Source organism: Echinococcus granulosus, assembly GCF_000524195.1.
Source record: "Echinococcus granulosus chromosome Unknown EG_S00121, whole genome shotgun sequence".
NCBI lineage: Eukaryota > Metazoa > Platyhelminthes > Cestoda > Cyclophyllidea > Taeniidae > Echinococcus > Echinococcus granulosus.
The window spans coordinates 199,071-212,901 of record NW_020170501.1 but is presented as its reverse complement, the minus strand read 5'-3'; the positions used below and the strand labels follow the sequence as shown (position 1 = coordinate 212,901).

General features: G+C 47.5%; 5 protein-coding genes across 5 annotated transcripts; 4 read left to right on the top strand and 1 right to left on the bottom strand. All coding sequences in view use genetic code 11, as the record gives it.

The window, feature by feature from the left end:
* Positions 1 to 171: 171 nt before the first annotated feature.
* On the top strand, positions 172 to 2,127 carry EGR_08863 (Heat shock cognate protein; the record flags this gene model as incomplete). The annotated part of the gene is made up of 1 exon (XM_024498112.1): positions 172 to 2,127. One exon carries the CDS (start codon positions 172 to 174, stop codon positions 2,125 to 2,127), a length of 1,956 nt encoding a protein of 651 aa, XP_024347514.1.
* A 2,223-nt stretch (positions 2,128 to 4,350) lies between these two features.
* EGR_08862 (VCP-like ATPase) lies at positions 4,351 to 5,764 on the top strand (the record flags this gene model as incomplete). The annotated part of the gene is made up of 10 exons (XM_024498111.1): positions 4,351 to 4,425; positions 4,460 to 4,580; positions 4,615 to 4,764; positions 4,801 to 4,874; positions 4,915 to 5,040; positions 5,073 to 5,159; positions 5,196 to 5,307; positions 5,339 to 5,468; positions 5,543 to 5,702; positions 5,735 to 5,764. 10 exons carry the CDS (start codon positions 4,351 to 4,353, stop codon positions 5,762 to 5,764), a joined length of 1,065 nt encoding a protein of 354 aa, XP_024347513.1.
* A 45-nt stretch (positions 5,765 to 5,809) lies between these two features.
* EGR_08861 (Neuropeptide S receptor) lies at positions 5,810 to 6,817 on the bottom strand (the record flags this gene model as incomplete). The annotated part of the gene is made up of 1 exon (XM_024498110.1): positions 5,810 to 6,817. The coding sequence occupies one exon, from the start codon at positions 6,815 to 6,817 to the stop codon at positions 5,810 to 5,812; it is 1,008 nt and encodes a 335-aa protein (XP_024347512.1).
* A 30-nt stretch (positions 6,818 to 6,847) lies between these two features.
* On the top strand, positions 6,848 to 8,647 carry EGR_08860 (Nuclear valosin-containing protein-like protein; the record flags this gene model as incomplete). Its single annotated transcript, XM_024498109.1, has 5 exons — positions 6,848 to 6,865; positions 6,949 to 7,113; positions 7,791 to 8,082; positions 8,159 to 8,450; positions 8,533 to 8,647. The coding sequence occupies 5 exons, from the start codon at positions 6,848 to 6,850 to the stop codon at positions 8,645 to 8,647; spliced, it is 882 nt and encodes a 293-aa protein (XP_024347511.1).
* Positions 8,648 to 9,512: 865 nt separating this feature from the next.
* On the top strand, positions 9,513 to 13,690 carry EGR_08859 (La-related protein; the record flags this gene model as incomplete). Its single annotated transcript, XM_024498108.1, has 11 exons — positions 9,513 to 9,566; positions 9,620 to 9,866; positions 9,898 to 10,160; positions 10,203 to 10,302; positions 10,346 to 10,632; positions 10,713 to 11,071; positions 11,121 to 11,328; positions 11,373 to 12,073; positions 12,155 to 12,686; positions 12,759 to 12,911; positions 12,998 to 13,690. 11 exons carry the CDS (start codon positions 9,513 to 9,515, stop codon positions 13,688 to 13,690), a joined length of 3,597 nt encoding a protein of 1,198 aa, XP_024347510.1.
* Positions 13,691 to 13,831: the final 141 nt, after the last annotated feature.

Sequence of the window (13,831 nt, the reverse complement as noted above, 5' to 3'; positions counted from 1 at the left end):
GTATGGCATTGCCAACCAATGAGAAAGCAGTATGATAGTGTGGCGCTTTCTGATTGGCTAGGAACATTCTAGTATGTTGCGCGCACTTTGGAATTGTTCTAGAACATCGCTTTTGGGGTTGATATATAGACTTGCGGCGGTCGCGTACACCTCAATACCTGTCACAAAGCTATGTCGAAAGGTCCAGCTGTTGGTATCGACTTGGGGACGACTTTCTCTTGTGTTGGTGTATTTCAACACGGCAAGGTGGAGATTATTGCCAATGATCAAGGCAATCGTACCACCCCGAGTTATGTCGCTTTTACGGATACGGAGCGTCTTATTGGTGATGCTGCCAAGAATCAGGTGGCTATGAATCCCAGCAACACGGTATTTGATGCCAAGCGATTGATAGGACGTCGTTTTGACGATAAGGCAGTGCAAGATGATATGAAGCATTGGCCTTTCAAGGTGATCAACTCAGGAGGCAAGCCAAAGATCGAAGTTGAGTATCGTGGTGAGACAAAGCAGTTCAGCGCAGAGGAGATCTCATCCATGGTACTGTCAAAGATGAAGGAAACTGCAGAAGCGTACTTGGGCAAGAAGGTATCAGATGCGGTTGTCACAGTGCCGGCTTACTTCAATGATAGTCAACGCCAGGCAACGAAGGATGCGGGTGCGATATCGGGTCTGAATGTATTACGTATTATCAACGAACCGACAGCGGCTGCCATCGCCTACGGTTTGGATAAGAAGGTAGGCAAGGAGCGCAATGTACTTATTTTCGACTTGGGTGGCGGCACCTTCGATGTGTCCATCCTATCCATAGAGGATGGCATCTTTGAGGTGAAGTCGACTGCCGGTGACACGCACCTTGGTGGTGAGGACTTCGATTCTCGCCTGGTTAGCCACTTTGTGGAGGAGTTCAAGCGAAAGCATAGGGGGAAGGATTTGACATCGAATAAGAGAGCCATCCGTCGACTGAGAACGGCGTGTGAGAGAGCGAAGAGAACGTTGAGTTCGAGTGCTCAGGCGAACATAGAAATCGACTCGTTGTTGGAGGGCATCGACTTCTACACATCGATCACACGGGCTCGCTTCGAGGAGCTGTGCTCGGATCTCTTCCGCAGCACGTTGGATCCAGTTGAGAAGGCGCTGCGGGATGCAAAGTTGGACAAGGGTGCCGTTCACGATATAGTGTTGGTGGGCGGTTCAACGCGTATACCGAAGGTCCAAAAGTTGCTTCAAGACTTCTTCAATGGGCGTGAGTTGAACAAGTCCATCAATCCAGACGAGGCGGTTGCTTACGGTGCGGCGGTGCAGGCAGCCATTCTGACTGGCGACAAGTCGGAAGCGGTGCAGGATCTGCTTCTGCTCGATGTGGCGCCACTGTCGCTGGGTCTGGAGACAGCAGGTGGTGTGATGACTGCGCTGATAAAACGCAACACAACAATCCCAACGAAACAGACACAGACCTTCACCACCTACTCAGACAATCAGCCGGGTGTGCTGATTCAGGTGTACGAGGGCGAGCGCGCGATGACGCGTGACAATAACTTGCTGGGCAAGTTTGAGCTGTCGGGTATCCCACCAGCGCCCCGTGGCGTGCCTCAGATTGAGGTGACGTTTGATATAGATGCTAACGGCATCCTCAACGTGTCGGCAGTGGACAAGTCGACAGGGAAGCAGAATAAGATCACCATCACCAATGACAAGGGTCGCCTATCGAAGGAGGAGATAGAGCGGATGGTGAATGATGCCGAGAAGTTCAAACAAGAGGATGAAAGGCAGAGGGATCGTGTGGCAGCCAAGAATGGGTTGGAGAGCTATGCCTTCACCATGAAGTCGACAGTGGAAGATGAGAAGGTGAAGGATAAGATAAGCGAGTCGGATCGAAAGAAGATAACGGAGAAGTGTGAAGAGACGATCAAGTGGTTGGATGGGAACCAACAGGCGGATAAGGAGGAGTACGAGCACAGACAGAAGGAGTTGGAGAGTGTGTGCAATCCCATCATCACGAAGATGTACCAGGAGGCAGGTGGTGCTGGTGGCATGCCTGGAGGTATGCCAGGAGGCATGCCTGGTGGTGGTGGCATGGGTGGTGCGAGTTCTGGTGGCCGTGGTCCCACTATTGAGGAGGTTGACTAATGCGTTTCTGCTCTGCCACTCGATGATTTCCAGACACGTTTGTATGCTTCTCCCCCCTTTCTTTGGTGTAATGTATTTGTATTTTAAGTAAAGACTTACTGTCGTGTCGTCTGATCGTTGCGGTGCAGTGAGGTGTCGGGCTATCGGTTGGGCTGTTGAAGTTTGAGCCTCCGCAGTAGTCTATTGGTTGGGAGGTGTCGGTTGGGCGACGGTGGCGCCACAACGTCGAACGTGAAGTGCCTTTGTGAGGTTGCTCTCTGCGTGGAGTCGTGGATACCTGGGAGGTCATCCAGCCCTTGGCTTTGGTGGTGTTGGCGGGTCGCTCCTTTACTACGAGTCAAACCGACTAGTCTTGACGCGAGCTCTCACGATCCTGAGGATGCGGTTAGCGGGTAGTCCACTAGGCGATATTTGCGGACCACAGTAAGTGTCCAGGTCGCTCCCTGCCCACTGGAAGCAGGTCAGAATGGTAGTGGAACATTGTGGAAGGCTAACCACCTTCACCGTTCCGCCTTGTACTTTGGTTGTCAGTCTACTTAAACACATATAAGTAGGACACAAACAAAACGACTTTAATGCTCAGTTCACTGCGAGAATAGCACCTGTTTCGTCATGGGCCTGACATCCATGACAAGATACGCCCGATGCCGCATTATGCAAAGACCAAAATTGTGGAAAATTAATGACAGGTTGGTAAAGATTGATACTTTTTGACCCTAATCACGGAGACGGTGTCGTTCTCTCGGTCGGCTGGTCCATCAATTCGTGGTACCTTGTTGTCGTTGGCACTAGGTGCGATGACGCGAACGAACGCCAAGACGTCACAGACACTTCCGTGAAGACTACTCTTTCCTTTGCAAAGTAGGTCATCGCTCTTGGAATTGGGCTGCTCGAAGATGGTGATTCCACCCCCGCCGCAAAGCACAATCGTCTATTTGATAACCAGAAAAGAGCACACATCTAGAAGGTCTAAACGGCATCGAGGATGGTAAATATCCCTCCGTTTTACGGCTGAATGACGGAGGGATGGGGTGGAAGAGGTGCAGAGTGCAGGTCAGGAAGTAGCATGCCTCTCCACTAGTGAAAGCAATGATGTTGACTAATCGACATGTCTTGCCACTGATTACTAGCATCGAGTTTGGGTGTATCAAATCAACGACTTCAGGGAGGGAATTCGTCAACCTAACATCTGTTCGTTTGTCGAAATGATGAAAGATTGGAAGTGAGAAATAAGGGGAGAAGAGAAATACTTCACAAGTTGATTTAGGCACTCATGCAACCCTCTTTTAATAGCTACCGTGACAACTCCGCATTCTAACTTTCCTCAACGAAGTACACCTTTTCCTGGATCCTTCGCATTCACCACCAACGATGAACCACAACCACATACACATCTCCACGAAGTCATGCTATTTTAGGAATTTAGCTTCGATAGTACATTGCAGGGTGAGTGTTCCATTTAGAAAAACAGCATAAGACATCAAACCTTGGTGCCCGTGGTATCAACGGCACTGTAAGGTCAGATGCAAACACGGCAATTCTGGTCTGTAAAACACGATCATTTAAACACAACTTTAGGCCACGAAAGGGTAGATCGAGCGAGTATCCAAACTGAGCTGATGGTACCAGACTCAGAAAGGAAGCAAACTCTGGCTTCTTTCTCAAGAATTTAGGCATTCTTACCACTGTTGGGATGCAAGGTTGTGGAACCGGAAGTAGTAAACCAACAAAGATGTAATAAGTTGGTCGTCCAACTCCCGATTTTGGTAAAAGACTACTTCGTGCCTTGGCCATTGTACCTTCTCCGGGTGGGCTGACCACGGGTCCATACCACGGCGTTACGTTTACCCTCGTCTTCAAGGAAGGCTCAGAGTGCTGCAACAAGACATGTAGAACAGCACTCATGTCTGTCCAGTCAACTAGCTGAAGAGCATTTATCATTATATAACAAAGTAAAAATAGAATCAGTAAAGTGGCATTTGACTTTCATTGATCCCATACGTGCTTCAGTTGCTAGTGGTTCCATGCCTATTTTGCATGGCACTCTCTTAGCTACTTTGCAAATGCCTAATTTTAGAGCAATGTAAATGGACAAAACCCTAGCCAATATCGCAAAACAAGCGCTTTTGTGATGATGATGACGATCTTAACCTTAGTCCCACCTCGCACGTGATTGGGTGACATCGGTTATGGGAGACTTTAATCTGTAGCATCACGCCGGCGATGATGATGAATGATTCTCAGGGTTATATCGCTCCCCAAGTGCAACGCAAATTCCTAATTCCCTTGGCGGAGGCCGTAAGATAAAGCATATGTTGTTATCTCAGATAAGTTCATAGCCGTTGCGGAGGACCCTTCTTCTTTGCAAGAATTCATAAATTTCGTAATTACTGACAGGAAAACGACGTGTACCAAAGATAATGTTAGAAATTGGCGCAAAGATGCTCTAAAAGGTTTGTTGACATTTATTGCTCTTGTTACGAGTAGCTTTAAGGCTTGTAAGTGCTAGAGAAATGATGGTGGAAGAGGTTCCTGAGGTGTCAACCGACCAAAAACGTCCTCCTGGTGGGAGTGATGCCATGGATACGGAACCGAGCGCTCCTGTTCCAAAGAAACTGAGACTGTCATCTGTGCTGAGTTTGTAGAAGGCTTTGTTCTAGTTGTCCTTTGTAGAAATTGACATCTCTTGCTGCATTCCGACGTTGAAAATCGATGACATTGTCAACACGGTGCCTCCAGCTTTGTTGGTTGGTATCATGCTTTGTTCTTCTATTGTCTTTTAACCAGAAACAAGTGCAACTTGCTTTCAAGTGTCACTTAAAGCCGTCGAATCTACCGGACGTTTGGCCCACAGTGTTGATTAATGGTCCACCCTTTTGTGGCAAAACCACACTTATCAAGGCCATTGCAGGGGTACTTTAAGTTGGTCGTCCCACATTTTGTAGACCCTCCAAGTGAATTATCTCTCCGTTACTGTAGGTCTTGTTACTCCAACTATTCGTACTTGGCGCGAAATTTTCAATCAGGCCAAGGTTTGCGTCTTTGTAACGTGTTCTACTGCCTTCCAGATCAATGCGCCCTGCATTCTCCACATTGATGCCATTGATAGTATGGAAAAGCAGAACGTTCCCGTTGGGACTTTTCGTGTCGTCTGTTTGTTGAAGAACGAACTCTTAATAGGTGAGGTATTGGATGTTTATCATTGTTGTAGAATGCGTTGGCACTGGCATAGTCGTTGTTGGTGAGACTCGTAGACTGATAGCGAGTCTTCCTCAAGACGTTACAGACTTATTTACGCACAGGTTCACTTTTGGCATGATGGAAGAATCGTGTCGGTTAAGGTTAGACCCTTCGTTTTCTGCATTGCTCTACTACATTTAATCGCATTAACTATGTCTGGCATGTACTCCTGTAGTCTGCTTTCCCAATTTCTTGTGGACGAGGTTTCAAGCCTAGAAGAGGGGGATAGGCCTTCCATGAAGGAGGGATCACAGCTCGTATTGGCGGAGGATCTAACTCTAGGAGAAATCGCTCATCGCACACCAGGCTACGAAGCGGGTGACTTAATTCGGCTAGTTCTTGCTCTTCGAATGGAATTAATGTCCAGGTCAGAGGAAGAAGCATCAACATTGGTTGAGGTTAGAAGTCCTTTTACTTTGGTAAGTCATTTTTCCTAATAACATTAGTTGTGTGGTCGGTGATAGCCGCAAAGACTGGTCAGACGAGCCCGAAATTTTGGCAGGAAGATGGCGTAGATGAGGCAATTGACTGCGTAGGCGACGTCCTTCAGAGAGGAGAGGAATTTGCTCATATTGATGATACGGATGGCTCGTGGTGTGTTTTCCTCACCCAGACAGACGGTGACATGAAGGCGCATGAGCACGACGATGCCGAGGGGAAGGTAGAGAAGGAGGAAGCACGTGGTCATTGCCAAGTGGCCGGTGATGCGTCCCATCCCCTGAGCACCTCTTGCGCCACCTGTCATCGTTGTACGCCACCGATGGGCCCTCCAGAGTTGTTGTATGATTATGAGATTGAGCACGAGGACTATTATCACGGGTAGGAAGAAAGTCACAATGGTAGTGAAAACGATGGCGAAGTCGGCTAGCAGAGCTCTGCTTCGGTCCATGCGACAGGCGATGTTGCCTTCCGTCTCCAGCCTTAAAGTTTGCACGAAGAGGGTGGGGATATTGCCACTGGCGCCGAGAATTGCGACAATGAGACAGGCCAGAATGGCTTGTTTGCGATAGCGGCAAGCGTGAAATCGAATTGGGTGGTAGGTAGTAAGTACGCGGTCGATGGAGAAGACCGCAACGAGGTAAGAGGCGGTGAAGTACATGGTGTTGGGCAAGTACTCCAGCAATTTGCAACTTGCCTCTGAGGTGGCATCCAATTTGACAGAAAATGCACCGCCAGTTGCGTAGTGCAAACCTCTGCCGAGGAAGTCATCCATGATGGTATTAATGACAAGGGAGATGGTGTGAGCTAAGGCCAAACTGATAGCGAATACGGAGAATCGGGTGCGTGGTTTTTCGCGCCAAAAAAGGTATATGATGAGGCCATTTCCGAGGATCCCTGTAATCGCGATGATAGGCGAGACGTAGGCTCTAAACGCGCCAACGAGGGCACTGAATTCAGCGAACTTGGAGGCAAAACGATCGTTCTGTAAGGTCTGCTGCCGATTTAGCATGAGTGAAAGCGTCTAAGGCGGTGTTGCTCGATGGAGGAAGTGTGTTCGGTGCGTGGCTAATTGCCTTTCAGTAAAGTGACTGGGTGAGTTCATGAGCGTGACCTTCGTTCGTTTCTAACTTTTATTTGTAGTGCAAGTCGTTGGGTCGAGTGACACGAGATGTGTTGGATGTGGCCTTGACTCAAGTCACACCGGCGGTTAAAAATACTGCAGAATTCGTAACAGTTCCTGATGTGACTTGGAATGATGTTGGTGGCCTTGAGGAGACTAAGATGCATCTGCACAATCAATTTATGGTACGTTCGGTTCAAGTAATGCCATTATTCTTCCTTACCATCGCTCCCTACTGACTGTACGTTGTTCTAGTTGAATATAGAGTAAGGTTTATTAACAACTGGCGGGGAGACTGAGGGGTCTCCTCACCATCCCCCTTCCTTCATTCCTTCCTTCCTTTCTTCCTTTAACTCCCATTCTTGGTGCTCCTTCTGCTTCGGTCTCCACAAAGTAGTCGGATATGCTGGAGGAATGTGGATTCCGCGATGATTTTGTACCGAAGAGGGAGTTCCGTTTAACAGTAGTTGCTAGCGTGTTTGCTTGTCACTTCCTCTGTGCAAACGGCCTTGTTGGGTCCATTTGCATTGTATCTCTCCTAACCAATGGACGTTTTGAACCCACTACGTAGGAGAATCGCTTTTCCTTGTCTGAAGACGAAAGAGGTTGTTTCATGGAGTTGGCTTTTGTGACCAGTCTTCTCTCATGCCTTGTTGGCATTTCGGCGTTGCTTAGCGGTCTCTCTGAATTATATCTGACACAGAGGAAGGTGGTATTGAATCAGTCTCCAGAGTTCTGACTCTTTCAAATCCGAACTTTCTCCTTTATTGGACACTGTCTAGAAACATAGACGGAGGACTGGAGCCCTCAAAGTCGGTGTGCCTTAACTAGTTCATTATTACTCTTCGTAAATGTCTCCTAGCTTCTCATAGACGATTGGGAAAGAGCGCAAGCTCTGCGAAGGCGATCTGGAGGTGTTTTGTTGGAAGGACCTCCAGGGTGTGGCAAGACACTGATTGCCAAGGCCCTCTCCAACACCGCTGGACTCAACTTTCTCTCTGTGAAGGGTCCAGAGATTCTGAACAAGTTCCAAGGTGAAAGCGAGCGCCGAATCAGGGAAATATTCGAGCGAGGACGCGCGTGTCAACCTTGCCTCATCTTTTTCGACGAAATCGACGCCATTTGTCCACGACGAGATGTAGATGAGACCTCTGGTACGTGGCCATTTGGATGGACAGCACTGTAGGTGGGTGGATAGGAGAGTTTAATTGGCCTATTTTGGAAATGCAGGCAGTCGAGTGAGTGTGGTGAACCAGTTATTGGTGGAGTTGGATGGAATTGACAAGCACCGACAGGCGAGGGTGTTTGTAGTGGGCGCGACGAATAGGAAGGATATGATTGACGAAGCAGTTTTAAGACCAGGACGCCTGGGTCTGCATTTGAGCGTTGCGCCTCCGGTGTCTCAATGCGAGCGAGCTGACGTCCTCTCCGCGTGCACTCGTGGGGCTACTGCTCCAAGAATTGAAGGTGGAACAGAGGTGCTGCAACGTGTTGCGGCCGATTCTCGCACTGATGGAATGAGGTGAGTGATTGCGTGAGGTGGGTGAGTGTGTATGCGTGCATCCACGATGGATGTCGGACCACTTCTGTTGCCTTGTTTGCAGTGGTGCAGACTTGGAAAACCTGCTGGAAATGGCAAAACTGAAGGCTCAGTTGGCAAAGAGGGATTTCCTGATAGAAGATGATTTAAAGATTGCTTTGAATGAGTTGAAAAAGTAGAGTGTTGTCTTGTACTTGTATAGAATACTATTTTTAAACAAATAAACGTTGGTGATTTTGATTTTGAGTTAGTCTTCCGGGTGGGTGGGAGTGATTTCTTGCGAGGGAGTGTGGGTCGTGTGTTGGTTCCCTCCAGTGCTTTGTGTTCTTGTGTTGGCACGTAGTCGACGAACCGTAGATGTGGTGCTGTGCATGTGAGGGCTGCGTGAGAAATGGGTGTTTGTGGGTGGGTGTTGCTCTGAATAATCGCAATGGAGTCGGTGACGCAATGCGTGTGCGGCTAAATACACCTTCCCAGCTGTGAGGGGTTCAGTGGGTGCGAGTCCCACTTCGTAGTAGTTGTGGTCAATCTCCTGGAGAGCACTGCGTCCTCTATCCAGTCAGCCAACTTATTGCAGGGGGATTGAGGACGACGAGAAAGAGATGGTGGCAGAATTTGTCAGAGAGAAGGGCACTTTGTGGGGATGGGTAAGCTAATGTTGGGCTGCAGTTCCAGCAATGCCCTGTCTGATAAAACAGCATTTTGCCAGAAGTAGACAGTTTATATGGATTAGAAGTAAGAGGTTTTAAAGTAAACGCGAATTCCCCTAATACCAATAGTATATATACTGAATCGTCAACTAATCACAAACCCATGTCTAATACAAATAAAGAGCAAATTGTTTCGCTAACTTTGCTGTGCAAACAGGCATATTTACCTGAGACGCAAATTTGTGTGTACTTTATTTGAAGGAGCGTTCGTTTAGATGAGCTAATTCGATCATTGTATGTTTAATATTGGGGCACGTGTGCTGCTTCAATTGTGCAGTCCGTTCGTTTTTGTAAATACATCAGGCATTGTGGTTAATATTGTTTCATTAGAGTTATGGTTGATATTGTGAATCCACCTGTAGAGGAGGAGTGGCCAGAACTGGGCAAAGTCAGTGCGAAGACTGTGCAGGAAGCAGCGCCAGTTAAACGGCGACATAAAAGAATTGGAAAAGATTCGAAGATGATGTTGGGCTAGAAAAAGCAGCATTCAAGGAGGATAGCCAGTCAATTGGTGTTAGCGATGGTGCCCAAAGTGGGCCTCGTACGTCTCGTCGTAACAGTAACGATAATAATCGTTCGTCTGTTATTTCGAATGCAACAGTGGGTGATCGTAACCGTTCTTGCCTTCTCATTGGGCCAAATTTCGTGGGTTATGAAGTTTGCCATCATGCACCCATACTCGGATTTGGTAAATGTTTGGTATATTTATTGCTGTATAGATCCTAGTATTGTTAATTACTACAGGGGCCTCACTCGTACCCCTGTTACTTGTTGTTGTCACCATCCAGAGTGTGCATTTTGCACATCTACTCGTCTTAATCGAATCAGATTACAAGTGGAATATTATTTTGGGGACGCAAACTTTGGTAAAGACGCCTATCTGCAGGGTCTCATGGAAGACGATCGCTTTATCCCGCTTGATGTAATCCTAGGTTTTCCTCGCATGGCCCAGCACAAAGCAAAACGTGAAGATGTTCTTAAAGTAAGCTGCGTTATCATTCTCAACTCCTGAAATCCTTTTTAGGCTTGTGCTGCAAGCACGGTTGTCGAATTCGATGAAACTATGAGTAAAATACGCCGGATTAATCCTAACTCATTTCCCTCTCTTATATCTGCCACAATGAGTTTGTCTACTTTTATTATTTTCCTTACTGATTTGCCTTCTAGAATTGCCTGAGCCCGCCGCACCACACCCATTGCTACAATTTCCTGATCAACCTAACCCAATGCCGGTAATTACGCTGCAGCAGTCTCCCCAACCGCCGGTTCCGGAAGTGATTTTAACATCAGCTCAAGAAGAACCCTGCTTTCTTGAACAACAGAATACCCAACAACAGCAGCAGCAGCAAAAACCACAAGAAGGACGCTGGCAAACAGTTGACCGTCGATCCAAGCGGGCTGGCAATCGTTCTCATTATGAAAGCGATGCTGAAGCTCAAAGAATTTCACGCCCTGTAACACCTTTGTTGCGTTGTTAATCCCATTTTCCACAAGTTTGAAGAAAACTGCGCTTACGCCCCATCTTCTTTTGTAGGCTCAGTCCCGATCGCGCGCAGTTTCGTCCAGCTCTGATTCTGTGGATATAGATGAAGAAGATCTTTTGAAGTACCTTGTCGTCATTTTACCAGAGCGAGCAATTGAAAGAGAGGATCCCTCGACTACTGTTCTTACATCTAAGGCGCCAGAAGAGGCTTCACAACAGTCAAGCACTGCTTCTGGTACAGCTACTTCTGCTATTGCTCCTGTTTCTGAACTTCGTTCGAAGGGCTTTTCTCACAGTCACCACGTTACCCCTCAGAAATTGCAGAAATCGGAGGGTGGCGGTGTGTCGCAGCGAATTTATAGCAAGCATCCAAGCGGTGATAGACACCCCAATCCCGATTATCAGTCAAGGTTTGTTCATTTCACCGGTCTCACTTTCGCTTAAATCTACTCATTTTAGGGCCAAAACTCACGCAGAGCATTTGCAGGAGATTAAGCATGGTTTGGAGGTTTATCAGAGTAGTGTGCGACGTCAACGTCGCTCATCATACACTCGCCTGGGATTTGATTTTGACTACGACTTTGACGACTATCTCAGTTCCAGAAATAGCTCCTTCTCCGACCTTGGTAGTCTAGACGATCATCACATTATCAGCCAGCCCAGCAAGGTAGGTTTCTCAACATATCCTCATTTCCTACATATCATCTCAAGGTTCAACTTTTATCGGACGAAGATTTTGCTACTCTAAAACTTGCCGCTGAAGATAAAGTGCCACCTTCCGCTGCGATTCACCCCGCAAAAAGCGAACAGTTGCCAGCTGAAAATCCCGGAGAATCCATTGACGAGAAGAAACCCACTGAAATAAAGGAATACCCATTCTTTTATCCTTCAAGCATAGTTGAACCTCCTCCATTCGTTGCTCAACCAATTATTTATTACCCTGCCAACGTCCAATTGGCTCAGTGGAACCCCGTTTTCCAAGTGGGCAACAAGGATAACTCTGCTACTGCTGAAGATCAACAGTCTGCATCTTTCCACCTTGCAAAAGCTGCTGTCGATGCTCTTATCAATGAAGTCTCAATGGCCGCTTCGAAGGCGGAAGAACAGATTGGCCAATCACCGAAAAAAATATCACATCTACCAACTCCTAGAACTCCGCGTCGTGTGGTCGGCTTCTACCCTGTCAAAATCGGTGCTGGGGGCAGACGTCGACGTGACGAATTGGATGTCGGTTTTGCCTTTGATATCGACAAACCTAGCGGACATAGTGGAAAGGGGCCTCGTCACTCCTCCAGCAGAGGACCACGTGTATCTAGTGTTTCCTTCTGTGAGGGTGATAAAAGTGTTTTTAATTTTGTACCAGACATAGCCGTTGAGGAGGACAAAGAGAAGACTGTTGTGTCGATGGGCCGGTGAGTTGACAACTCCCTTTGTGCAAGTGAAGAGAAGGAGGAGGATATCACTTTTATCTCTTATTTACCTTTCAATTACAGTGATTTTTGCTGCTCTGGAACAACGGTGATAATTAGCAGCCAGTCACGTTATCCCTCAAGTGGGGCAGAAGTGCGCTCGCATAACACCACTGGTAATCAGTTAGAGGATCAGGAAGCAACAAGGGCAAGTTCTTTAAGAATCCGAGGCCGACGAAAGCATGCCACCTCCTTCTGTGCCTCCACAGCTCATTCGGTAAACAATTTCGCACCCAACTTCCGCAACAACATGACCACTCAATCGGTTTTGAAGGCGGGTGGCTACACCTCAAAGGACTACATGCGTTACCGTGCTGCTTGTTTGGCCGACAGGGAGCGTTGTGGTGCGGGCAAATCACAGGAGATGAACACCCTTTATCGCTTTTGGTCCTTCTTCTTGCGAGACAACTTCTTCAGCAAGATGTATCGCGAGTTCAGACAGCTGGCTAGGTCAGATGCTGAGGTCGGCTATCGCTATGGCATTGAATGTCTCTTCCGATTCTACTCCTACGGTCTGGAACGTAGATTCCTACCTACCCTTTTCAAAGACTTTCAGGTGCTTTTTTAAATACTACTGTTTTTTAACTCTACTATGTCTCATACAACTGGAGCCGATTTTGTGCTATAGGAGGAAACGCTTAGGGACTATGATGCTGGCCATTTGTACGGTCTAGAGAAGTTCTGGGCTTTTCTGCATTACGGTAGACAAAAGCCCGAACTGGACCCTCGCATTGCTGAGCTTCTCAAGAAGTATCGACGAATTGAGGATTTCCGCATTAACGTGAGTCGTAACTTAGTTGCTACATCGTTCTTGTCCTCACCTTAATTATATATGACGATTTAATGTGTAATATTTTTTTTCTTTAGTTTGAGGCTCCAGATGGCTTCTTCGGCTACCGCAAGCGCCTGCCTTCAACATCCGCGGATGTGTCAATTTCTGAACCCGCAATTAAGCATAGTCGAGGCTCCTCTGAGCCTGAATCCGTCAATCCTGACGACTTTGAGTCTGAACCGGCGGCGGTCACTGCGTTAACATCTCAGGTCTCGGAGTCTCTTGCTTCCACAGATTGCCCCATCAAAGCTCGGGGAGCTAAAAAGGAGGCGACCGAGGATGAGGATGAGAATAAGATTAAATCAGTGGGTGTAAAGCCTTTGTATCAGGGTGAAGTGTCAATTAAAGGTGGGGATTCTGCGCAAGTGAAAAGGGGACTTCAAAAAAAACGATTGTCAAAGAAGGGCAAAAAACCAACCAAACTTGCGGTAAGCGAATCTGGTGATACACCGCAGCCTTCAAAGCATGAGTCCGATACTGCAAAAACTGCTTCAACCAATGCCACTGATTCTCCTGCCACCACCAAGTGGCCTGTGAAGCACTGGGATTCCAAAAAGCCTGCCCCGACTGCTGGGGACGTTGATTCGCAGAAGAATGTACAAGTCACTGTGCCAGCGGGGGATCTCGCAGATGTCACAAACGTGACAACAGCTCCAAAAAAGGCGCTAGTTGATCATTCAGCTCCAATGAGACCGCGTAACCAACGCGGTAAACCCAAGTCTGGGTAGCCCTTTTTTTTCATCCCCCCTCTACTCTATCTAATTTCTATTCCCTTAAATCTCTGCCATTCTAATTCTCTCCTTAACAACACCATCTTTACCACCTATCGTCCTCCTGCACCACCGTGGTTGGTTGCCACGATTATTTTG